At 40.2% G+C, this 12,862-nt stretch overlaps 1 protein-coding gene across 2 annotated transcripts in view; it reads right to left on the bottom strand.

Annotated features, from left to right (window-relative positions):
• Window positions 1-12,862, bottom strand: part of grm7 (glutamate metabotropic receptor 7) — a 197,320-nt gene that overhangs the window by 68,197 nt on the left and 116,261 nt on the right. For both annotated transcript variants that reach the window (XM_079578333.1, XM_079578332.1), the window contains exon 5: window positions 7,238-7,375. In XM_079578333.1, coding sequence (XP_079434459.1) covers window positions 7,238-7,375 — 138 coding nt within the window. The remainder of the gene's footprint in view (window positions 1-7,237; window positions 7,376-12,862) is intronic.

The following is a 12,862-nucleotide window of genomic DNA, read 5'->3' as shown; positions in this document are numbered from 1 at the left end:
CCCTCTCTCCCTTCGCCTTTCCTGTCAGCGTAGTATTTACTCTCCAAGACAATTAATAATTTAAAAAATCGTAACTTGCTACTACACCTGCAGTTGCGCTTATGGCCTCTAGGGGGAAGAGTTACTTAGTACTGCTTTAATATTAATTTAATTCCCGTTATATTAAGGTCTTACGAGGAGAAGAGTAATATATTAGTCCTGAATAGTGAATTCTGATGACCTGTAGGTTCAAGTGAGGTTTGTCCAAGAACAAAATACAGTACAGGTGCTGGTCATATAATTAGAATATCATGAAAAAGTGCATTTACTTCTGTTATTCAAATTAAACTGTGAAACTAATATATAATAGACTCATTACATTCAAAATGAGATATGTGTAGCCTTTGTTTTGGCATAATTTTGATGATTATGACTTCCAGTCCATTTGGCTTCCAGAGATTTTTTATTTGAGTTTTTTACAAGCTGAGCCAAAATAATCAAAATCACAAAAATGTAGGCTGTGCATATCTCACTTTGCATGTAATGAGTCTATCATATATTAGTTTCACAGTTTAAGTTGAATAACAGAAATAAATGCACTTTTTCATGATATTCTAGTTGTATGACAAGCACCTGTAAATGTATATACATGTACTGTATATAACAGGTATTATTTATAATAGAATTTTACATGCAATCACATTTTGGGCAGGCTGTGCATGTTTTACAAAAGTGCTTTAATTAATCTTTACCTGAAGTTGCTTATTGCAAAACTAAAAGCAGATAGTTTTAGTAATGAAGAAAAGGTCAATAATGCTTTTAAGAAGAATGCTGCTCTTAACAAACAAATACACTCGGAGAATAAAGTATATGCTGCTGAACTAACAGAAGGCGACTCCATTATCCTTTTTTTGGAGTGGGTTTTAGAGGAAACAAAATGCATAATTTATAAACCAAAAGCAAAACGGCATTTTGTTAAGACACAGGGGTTACAAAACTGGCTACATTTATTCATAGACAAGTTTTCGCCTGTGCCACAATTACCACCTGTGCACTGAATACAATCTTGGTGTGGATATATATATAGACCTGTGGTTATCAGCGCTACAGCATTTCTTTTTTTTTTCTCCCAAGAGGCTTTACATAGAAGAGATGATGATTTATATTAGAATTATATGTTTTGAAGATACAGTAAATCATAAAGGCTAATTAAAGAATCATCACTTGGACCTTGTTCATCTATTCTCACTTGTAACGCTTCAAATGGAAAACATCAGTTTCACATGTGACCTTTCTATAATGTTAATCAGATTCACCTCCAGCCTTAATCTACAATATAGATCGCTCTCCATAAACAGAAGTTGACTGTTCACTTAAAAAACTCAAACTTATGAATGCTATGTGTTTAGAAAGTGACTCCTCTTGACCCCCGAGTGCCTTGACATGGTTGCCCACTGTTTAATTCAAAGTGATTGAGGCGAGCTGCTCTTTATTCAGCTCTCAGCCTGTTTTCCTCTCTGACAGGGCTGATTATGAGCGTGGTATCTCCTCGGCGGTCACAGCAAAGCAGACATTGATCGCGGTCGTCCTATCTCTTTTTGCTAAACCTCTGGCGACCGCCTCGATGCTCTCCATACCCTCCATTTCCACGCCTGCAGCACAGCGAGCAGCTTAATGGTATCTCCTGAACAGGATTCTCCTCTTTTCCATGACCTCCTCATATCAGCTTAAAGTGGCCTATATATCACATGATCACACTGAGTCAGGACCTGACCCAAGCCTTCCAAGGAACTAAAAGTGTGCTAATAGGAGTCAGTACTTATCGCTGCCCCTCACTACAGTGCATAGCTATCGCAGCTCTTTGCACAGCAAACAGAAACAATCATTCAGTCTAAGAGTAAAGGGACAAAACTTGCTATATTTATAGAAAGATTTTACATGGAAGAGAGAAGAACAACTTTGCACATCAATTATTTGAGGCAGGTGCGGAGGAGATGAGGGAAAATCCCAGCGTACACGAATACAAATACTTCCACACCGACAACCTTGCATAAATAGTTTATTTGGATAAGGTCAATGTTTCGGTCCTGAGACCATCATCAGGCAAATTGCTTATATACATAATATTTAGCACAAAAAAGTGTATTGTTGTTACTCTGCTACTACAGAGTAAAAGCAGAACAAATAGCAAACAAACTTACTAATCAGGTGCTCTACAGACTCGTGGGGCTAAGCATACTTGAAAGCGATTTACCCTGACCCCCGCGCAGGGATTCAGTCTGGTCACGGAGCAATTGGAGTAGTTTGAAGGGGCGGGCCTAACGCGCACAGATTGTCAGTGAAATAAACCAATTAGCAATTAGCGGATGTGACAACAGCTGTAGTCCAATTAAAAAAATATGAAGTGAATATAAACTCACGCGGAGGACGCGAGGCAAAATCCTCGACTACTTCATCCATGATTCGTTTTGGCTAATGTTAATGTTAATTGAACTAACAACATAGTGGTGCAGCGAGTGACGTAACCTTGTCATTTCTCAGTGACGGTTGGGATTGGTTCGGCCTTAGCCGCCAATCAGCAACTTGTTTACCGTGTGTGGCCAGACCCACCTTCTTTATCAGTTTATCAGGATAACCCTGATGAAGACTCAGATGAGTCAACACACGTTGGTGACGCTGTAAATGAAACAGTTCTATTTGAAAATTCAGAGTGCAAATCTCCAAATTTGAGTTTTTAGGATTCAGTCTTTTCAAAATACCCTCCTACGCTCAATCAAAATTTTAATTCCTGCGGTTTAACCACCTTTGGAGACAAATCTCACTCTATGCTGGAGCCCAATCTTTGTCTTCCATTAGTAAAATGCTGCACTTAACCACCTGCTTCCAGCCCACTGAAGTAGTCTTACTAATCAAAGACTGAAATGGCTCAAAGAGGCGCATGGTGGAAAGAAAAAGAAAAAAAAAGAAAACTGTACCAGATGTTGCTTCAGTCTGGAGTGAATGTATTGCCTTTAACTGCCATATGAGACTACGGGCCCGATCTTGTGTTTCAAAATGCAGACTATAGCGTAACATTTAGCGCACTTAAGTGGGAAGTACGTTGGGTGGAGAAACGCTTTATCCTCCAACCAGACTCCGCGGGAGAGAGAGGGATTGTGGGGGAGTGGGGGTGAACATGTGGATTATTTTTGTTTCGCGTTTACGGCCAATCCGCAGCGGGACCGGCATAGCTACGTCTCTTTCTCTCAAGACACGAATCTTGTTTAGCTCACGATGGGGTTAATATAGTTGTGATAGTTCGGGGTGCGCTACCCCTCCCTGCCTATAAAAGGCCACTACCTTCATCCGCACTTTCCCTCACCTGACCTCCCACCCCGTGACGTCACACGCTGGCGCAGCTGTCATGGCGGCCAGACTGGGGATCCAAGCTGTTTGGGCACGATAAGGCGCACCGTAGCTTCTGAGGGCGTCAAGCGCAGTAGCTCGAGATGGTGGCGCGGGCATCGTGGGTAAGCGTTGGAGCAGTCTTGTAGTTTTATGTAACTTGTATGGCGTGCGGCTAACGGCCCTATTCTTTCTAGTCCTCGGCGGCTCGGGGATATTTGCGGCTGTTGCGGGCGTCGCTCTCGTCTCGGTATGTCCTTGGTGTTATGTCTTTTTGTTTATATGCGCATGTTGCCTACTCATGATTTGTATGTAAACTGAATGTATCAATGTTGTCCAGGCTTCTGCTGGCGGGAGTCTCCCCCTTTTCCTGTGTGCGATGGGTGCACAGCTGTAACCACTGGACTCACTAACGGACTGTATTTTATTTTTGTTTATACCCAGTTGTGAATGGGATGTTGCACCACGTGATCCTTAACTCGTCAAAGTCAAAATTATATTTTAAATGCTGTTTTATATAGCGGAAAATACATTAACCTAAGAAACCTGACTTCATGTGTTTCTGTCACTTCAGTCAACGAACCTGCGTAGCCTGTTGGTGTATAGAACTAAATATTTCTGGTTTAACCAGTGGCGTTGTCATGGATCGAACATAATTGTATAAAAAATATCACTATCGCCCTCACGTGGTCACATAGTTTATAGTTTGACCTGCGAGAGCCTGCAATGCTTAAGGAAGAACACAAGGCAGGAAGGAGGGAATGAATGTCAGCGGTGCTCCCATCAGAGCAGTCACTGCCCTCTCGCAAGAGGCATCCAAAGTTACCAACCAAATTTATTGTCTACACTCTAGCACGTAAACATAAAAGGAACAAAAAAAAATAAACACTGGAAATCATGATGAACCTGTACAGCACAAATCACAGTTCCATACAAAAGCTCTAAAAAGATTTCTCCTGTTACACATCTGCTTTCTTCAATTTGGGATCTTCTATTGACTTACACATTAAATGACCAATGGGAGTTGCTTTGCACATGAAAATATATTACCCTCAAAGCATAGTAACCATCATTCATTGAAAGTGTCTTGCCGATGGAACCACCTGCAGGCTACGCTCGGCAGCACAACACATACTGAGCGAGAAAGCCGTGTTTCAACATCCTTATTGATTGCTGCTCGGCATATGAGGGTCAGCAGCCACACAAAACCCTGCATCGTATGCTGCAACACGTGGCAGCTTTATGACCGCAATAACCAATGATAGACAGTTCTCCTCACAGATTATGGTCACAGCCATGCGCGCCGCACGATCAGCATCACGACTATCTGTGCCTTTGGTGTGGGTGTTGTTTTCTTATACTACCCTTGTAAAACGGCGTGGAATACTTCAAATGGAAGATAGGGGTGTCAAGAAAAATGTGTTAAGCGCTTATTTCACCATGCACTGAAAGTGGAAAGTCAATAATAAAAACAACTACATCTTTGCTGTACATAAACCACTGATAGCATTTTATTCACTGAGTTAAAGCTGATAACAAAGCCTGGGAAAAATATCAAAAATACATTGGATATTTTAAAATACTGTATTAAACTATTTATAGAGGTTGAGCAGAGAGATTGATAGTTAATATTGAAGTCCAGCTACGCTTGAACCAGAGGTGTCATATTGAGAGACAAGTTATGCCAAAGGAAACAGGTAAATGTCAGGTGAGGTAGAAATTCTACATTAAAATGAGGCCGATTATAGCTTGAATGGGTGACCTTTCTGCGAATCTAGTGCCAGTATCTCAATAATGAATGCTCACCGTGTACATTCAATGTTTGCGGTTTTAGGTTGACAGAGAAAATTAAGGTAATCCATCCAGATAACAGACACAGCCTGTGGCGCTTCTGTTGCATTTCTATAACACTGCAGGACTTCCTTAAATCAGCTTATGAAAAATATTAGCTGCTTGAAACGGTTATGAAACATCAGCTTTGTATATACAGTGTAATTATGCAATATGTTCAGCCGCGGTGAAAACGCGTGTTGTCAGCAGATCGTCGCCGCTCTCTGCCTGCTGCTCGGAGAAAACCTAGGGAGTCAATCACTCCGAAAGCAGCACAGACGGCATGTTCATTATGTAATTGAGGGTTTGGTTCTAGGGGGCACAGATGATCCCTGCGTCTGTGGTGAGAATTATAATGTGCGACGAGAGGGGAGTCAGCGGCGAGAAGAGCGCTGGAGTCGCGGCGCGCCCGGAACTGTGACGATCAATTAGGCCGTGCCATCTGAAGAGGGAGTGAATGAACGGAATCCGTATATTTGTATGTCTATCATATCATGGCTTATTTATTGGAGGATTAAATAACACAGGTGAAGTGTGTCGGGGGGATAAAGCAAAGCATACACAATCGAATGAAATGGGAAGGCTGGAATGACGAGATAATGCGTTCGAATGCGCTCTCAATCAATAAAGCAATTGAAGAGGTTCATTAGTGTTCAAAGTCTATTCACGGCGTAATATCGGGCCACTAATTGCGGTGCGACATTGATTGGGGAAGGAGCCCTATGAGTGTGTTTACCATTGGATATAAAATCTCCAGGCTGCAAAGGTATACAAGAAAGAATGTGCGAGGTACATTTACGTCAATACTTGTAAGACAATATTGAAAATTAATTTTGAGCATATTGATATGGCCTAAGCCTCAAGAGATGCCGGGGGTGTAACGGTAAACAGCCTACATTATATGGAGAATCTAGACACGGACATTTTCTTCGTTTATTTGGTCGGGACAGTGTATGTTAATGAACACACATGGAACTCATGCAACACACCACGTCACGGATTGTAGCTATGAGTTAATTTCCATCCGTCACCCCCTCCACTCTCGCTCATTCGGGTCTATTGCGCATGTTTCGCGTGGGAGGGGAAACCAGAACACCCAGAGGAAAAACCTACACAGATACGGGGAGAGCATGCAAACTCCACACAGAAAGGCCCGTCCAGACACCGATACATTTAAGAATTTCATACCAATTACATGCCAAATCCGGCCCGCGAGGTGATTTAATCCGGCCCCCGACTTGTAGAGCACAAATCCCCGAGTATGTCAAAAAAAAAAGTAAGTCTCTAGCCCAGGGGTCACCAACCTTATTTCAGCTGAGGGCTACTTTAAGAGCATTAAGTTGTTCGAGGGCTACCAGTTAAAAACAAATCCTTAAGACTTAAACGTACACTGTTCACTTATAGGATATTGACCCCATATTATAAAATAGCCCTCTAGCCCATTCCTGTGCGGAGTTAGGATATTTTAACTAAATAATACTCATTCCAGCCACTAGGGGGCAATTTGAATAAATAAAGAATAATTCCACAGGTGTCCAGCAGAGGGCACTTACATTAGAGATCAGAATATAAACACATTATAGCCCCGTGGTAAATGAAGCTTAACACCACAGAGTGTGGAGAGAATGAATAATGACTAAAGTACTTTGAGAAACTTGTGACACAGACTTGTAAAGTACAATACAAGCTTAAGAAGTTATTACTTTGGTCACATTACATAATGATGTTTTATTTGAAAATACAAATAAATGAAAATTAAAACAAAGTGTGAAGACTTGATTACTATTTTTGCAAACCACTACAGTGAACCAAATATGTGCCTGAATCAAGTGTTGATCTTATGGATATAGTCGTGGGAACGACTGTGCAGGCGAGTCATCTCTACTTCACAATGAGGCATTTTGGTCTGAGTCATGCAATCCTGTTATAGCCAACCCGGTCCGGCCCCCATCACAGTCAGGAACAATAATGTGGCCCCCAGAGAAAAAAGTCTGAGGACCCCTGTATTACACGGTATTACAAAATAACCGATGGATCCACCTACCTGTGCACTTCCTGCTGTTGTCGTCCTTCTTGGAGGAGCTCATCAGTTTGCAGTTGAAGTTCTCCTCCCAGTATTCTGCAAACCACACATTACGCCTGTTGTTCTCCAAATTCCGTGAAGTGAAGTAGGCATCAAAACCTGAAACATAGATGCATTGATGTTTATAATGCACAGCCATTTCTAGAACTTACTGTGAGTTGAGAAAAGCAGAAACAAGAGCTCAACTGGCGGGCCTACTTAAATAGATAAACAAAATGGAAATTGCTGGAAATGGAAACTCTTTCTTTGTCATTCTTCATTGCCTGGTGAATTGACAATCAACATTGATCAAATTAACGTTATAAATGAATGAATTAGTAAATGAATAAACAAACAAGCAATTTATTCAAATAATAAGTTTTAATGAGGGTAGTTTTGCAATTTGTCAAGGGTGTCAGCATTACCGTTTAGGGATGCCAAGTGTTCACATGTGAGGTGTGGAAAGGTGTGTGTGTAGTTTGAAGGCTAAATAATAAAGCTCAAAAACAGAATTCCTAAAAAGCTAAAGATAATACTAAGCCATGCTCCAAATGGAAAATACAGAACGATACCTATATGCTCAACTGTGTATTGATGGAGTAAAATGTTTATCACTTACGTCAATTAAGGGATAATCATTTATTATAGCGCACCATCAAGAGAGGCAGATGTCAAAACAGAAAACAGACGGTATGAAGGTACGTTTTATATAATTGTTTTTCCCAAGGAAGAACAGATGCCACAAAGCCAGTCTTTATTTTTTTTTTATAGTAGTAGCAGTATTTTACAAATTGTGTACCTCACATTCACCGTCAAACCCCGTCGAACCTGTCTGAAATCATTTTAATGTTACTTCAGGCAATGTTTGCTCTTTATTTAACCAGGGTTAGAGGCAACGGCGATTACTTTTTTTTTTTTTCAACAATACAAATGAAGGAAAAGAAAGCTTTGAGCTTTATTTTCCACTCTGTCAACATTACAAATATCATCATTGTGATGCTTTTCCAAAAGAATGCAGCAAGAAAGTTGGTGCTTTTTAATTCTGGCAAATATATGTGGGTTTAAAATAGCTTCTCAAGTGTGAGAAAAACATTGTTTCAAAAATAACCTCAACAAGGCTGGGATTTTATTTTTTTCTCTCTTTGTTGACAGATTTGGCTTATCCACTCAATCATTCAGATCCCCATCCCAGTCAGGAGAAGCCATAATAAGTATAGCTGTGTTTTATCTGAAGAAGCTCTTAATCTTCCTTCCCTGACATAAGTGGGTCTTCAAAGTGATAGGCACCCCCTCAAAATGTCCTTGACACCCTCCGTAATGTCACGGCTCACACCCGTTTGGATCATTTCTCACTGACTTTCAATTAGGACCTAGACCTTTATAAGTTCCTTTGCGTTAAGTCAGGAGAATGGGAACAGCCTTAAGAGAAGACACGATGACAGGGAGGTCACAGGAGGGCATTGGGTAGTTGAAATAGAATGAAAGACACCATTACTGCATAACTTAATTCATAATTTAGCGGGCAAGGTGATCTCCAAGTAAGAAGGAGCGGATTGCAGTCTATCCTGGATAAGTCGGTGGCTGGATCCAGAGCTGCTTCGGGCTAAAGATACTGGCCTCACTCGCCGGTAAGACATATTTCATCTGAGGTGGTCTCAGCCAGGGCACAGCGTTTTATCAGGTGCGTTATAATAAAATGAGATTCATTTGCATAGAGAGCCATGTGTTTAAAAACCTATCAGTGTTTGACGGATCGTGGTGAGAAGGCGTTTTTTTCTACTCTAGGCAGACAATGTGGTTAGAGAAATAAGGCTGCAATGAAGAACAAAAGCCGCAGTGTTGAGTTTAAAATACAGTTATTGCAACCAAAGGCATGCTGGGTAATCGGGAGAGTCGAGACGTTTCCCCGCTGTGGCGCTTTTGAGCCGTCAGAATGAAATAATTAATTAATAACAGACACAGTTGTGCTATTACCGACCTAAAGGCTTTACCTGGGCGGCAGCAGGAGCCTGGGCTGCTGTTCCAGACATAAATGGAGTAAGACAAGCATAATTGCCATGTAAATCTGTCAAATAACGGCTAATGTATCAAAATCTGAAAGAACTTTCGCACCGAGCTTTTTCATTCTTCTAACTCAGAGGGGTTTAAGGGTGTTTCAATGGAACACCCCCGCTTTAGTTCAAGTTGGTGCTGTCCAAACCATTAGAGAAAAGTGTGAGTGAAGAAGGGAAGGGAAAAAGGAAGGGGAAAGGTAGAAAAAGTGGACAAACAATATATATTTTTATCTACATAACTTGGTGCCGACTGTGGAGACAAATCAAGCGACCTCCCACACTATTCAACTTTGGGTTTATCAGCCTATTTTGCCAGTAGTGGTGTGGAGCATCCAAGTGCTCTTTCGTAAACCAAAGTTGAATTGTTTGGGTGGGACACACAACGTCATGTGTGGAGAAAAAATGGAACAGCACATCAACATCGACACCCTATCCTCAATGTGAAGTATTGTGCAGGGAGAATCAATCAGCTGTTTTGTTGCCTCAGGGCCTGGACAATGGAAAAATGAAATCACGAGTGTATCAACATATTTTGCATAATGCTGCAGTTCAGCAAGATGTGGTGGTGTACTCACTTTTTCCTCCCTGTCTGGTGAATGTTTACATGTTATGGCCATTAAAATATGATAAAATGTAACTGTTTGGGTGGTATTAGTTGAAGCAGACACTGTTTACTCATTCCTGTGACTTTGATAAAGATCAGACCACATTTCATGACCAATTTAGGCAGAAATTTGAGAAATTCCAAATTTCCTCCCACTGTATCTGAACAGGATCCATCAGCCTACATTAGTTTTTCCAAGTGTATTTAGACTTCATCCCCCCCCCCCCCCCTTTGGCTATAGATTTAACCCCAAACGCGTTTCATACGGCATTTCCAGATACAGATTTATTCAACTTAAAATAAATCTTTGCTCTCTTACTTGTATCTCTAAAATTTGATAACTTCCACAATCTGTTCCAAGCCTTGCGGTCGTCAGAAATAAGAGCCAAAGAATATGTTATCATACAATCAAAACAATGATGACGTGCTAGTTTTATAATGTTTTGAACTGACAGAAGAAAAAAAAAAGATCATATCTATTTTGGCTATTGGCTACTTGATAAGAGGTTGGATTAAAAATGCCCTTGTTATTACTGTTTCGAATGAGCTACAACAACAACATCTGCATGCGGAGAACACATGTGAAAGAGATGGGAAAATTAAAGCGATTCAGTGATAATTGCATGTGGTGCTAAGCTCAAGGGTGAGGTGTGTTTGATCTTAATTTATCTGAATGCCTGACGGGACTTAGCCTACTTTGTGGGGAGTGTGACGTCAGAGATGTGTGTCTTCTGCCTCCAGTGAGATTATGCTTCACAAAGGTTTATTTTATCTAGTAAACATACATGCATATTGAAAAGGGTAGACATAGTTCCTCTGTGTTTTATAGCAGGGTAGCATTACATTAAAAAGGAGCGTGACACCATTGGCTTGTCAGAGAGAAACAAATATAATGTGAGCACATTTTGGTACAAAACAACAAACAGTCTGAAGATGTGGAGGAAAAACAAGCATGGGAAAATCTGCTCTTTAATGAATGCTAAAATATGGATGTATTTTCCATCAAATAAAAGATACAGAGTAGTGTAGAGGAACAAAGTGGTTCAACTGTCCAAATTTGTGAATATATAACAAAGTAGTTAGGCATATGCTACTGTATATGTAAGTGGTTCGTTTAGAGAGCCTGTTTTGTTCACTGCTACTGGATAATCTACTTCATTTTTTATGTATTAATAATGTGCCAAAACTTTCATAAAGACCTGATTTTGACTAACTTTATATAAGTGTGTGATGTACAGTACACTGTATGCTTATCGTCCACCAGAATAGATCTAGATCAGGGGTGTCTGAACTGTTTTCATCGAGGGTTTTGAAGTCGAGGGTCACAGATCAGTGGTTAATGCAGTGGAACATTCAACTGGGTGCATATGTAAGAGTGGTTTAAAAGGCTTGGAACCATAATGTCCTGTAACAGGCTTTTCCCCCAATGCCAGGCCACGCCCCCTAGTATGACCAATTGTCGACTGTATTTAAACTTTTAGTCAAATCTGGCAACCTAAACTCATCCTGCTTTCTGATTACATATTGGCTAGAGGACTAGAACAAAAAGTGAAACCATAAATTATCATGTAAAATGTCTGAAATTGATTTGAGCACATTTATTACACAAATAGGTCGTGTTTGAGAAATAATAATGAAAAGTTCCCAGATCAACTTGGTTATGGTTAAGCTTTTCAGCTTTTGTTGTACAGTACCCTTATAACCACCTAACTAGCCTTTTTGAGTTAGTGCTTACATTCTGTATTGGAACAAAAAAAGAAAGAAAACGAAAGACAGAATAAGACAACTCTCAGTTGATGAAACCTTCAAAATGGTATGCACATAAATCACATATTAATCCTGGCGGAATCATTTGCGCATATCCTCGGCGTGTGATATGATGACATGACCCGCTGCCAGGCTGCTGCTGTATTACATATTGCAGAGAAACTTCAGACATGTCTTGACAGGGTTTGGTTATTATGACTGTCAATCTTCTCTTCCTCCCTGAGCCATGTATTGCAGACTTTTCAAACAGAAATCTCACTGGAGAGATCACAAAACCCTTACCACTAATATATTTTTATTTTATATCATCTGTCTGACTGCACTGATTATTATTTAAGCATAGTAAAATAAATGAATAAAATAAAAATACCAGAAATTATGGACGATATTACAACATAGATAACTAGTGATTGAGGATTTCCTCAATATATAGTAGACATAATGGGGGGAGAAATTACAATCAATGACTTCAGGGTCTTGTCACATCATTTTATTCTTCAAATATAAGGTTTATTGCTGGCATTATACATCAGTGCATGCTTGTTTGGAGAAATAGGGACAATGGAAGAGCAGACAAAGCAATTACCAGTGCGAGGCAGTTGTCGGAAAGGAGAGCAATATCAAACAGCCATACATTTGGGAAAGTGTATCCCAATGTTTGACAGCAGCCATTGTTTCATGTTGCTTCACACGCACATTCATACACCAGTGTGAGGTAACATGAGTGTGCTCTGAAGTTACAGGAGGACATTCATTCATTCAAACATACACTTTTAATAATGAGCACTAAGACTTTAAAATAGTTAAATGATAGAGTTTTAGAGCATCCAGCTAAAATCTGTAATGTTAGGATCCCCAGACATTTCAATATTATGTCAATAGAGTAAATATCTATACACCAATTTTCTACTCTCCACATTGTTGTACTGAGTCTCCCAATTCTCCCTGAGGGAGATCCTGAGATTACAAAAATGAATCACAGTGTAATTTGGCTCGGTGCATTCCTTGTGGACATTAAATTAACTGCACATGCATAATGAAGTGGCCTTTACAATCTCCTCTGTGGGTTATTGTACCGTTAAGTCTAGGTGAGATCTACATATTGCTTTACGGTGTGTTATCTAATGCAAGTAGCTGGTTGCATACAGAAGAACATTGAGGCCCGAAGTGGAGCCTGTTGTT

Source organism: Gobius niger (genome assembly GCF_951799975.1).
Source record: "Gobius niger genome assembly, chromosome: 20".
Lineage (NCBI taxonomy): Eukaryota > Metazoa > Chordata > Actinopteri > Gobiiformes > Gobiidae > Gobius > Gobius niger.
The sequence above is the reverse complement of the archived record's forward strand: the minus strand, read 5'-3'. Positions and strand labels throughout refer to the sequence as shown.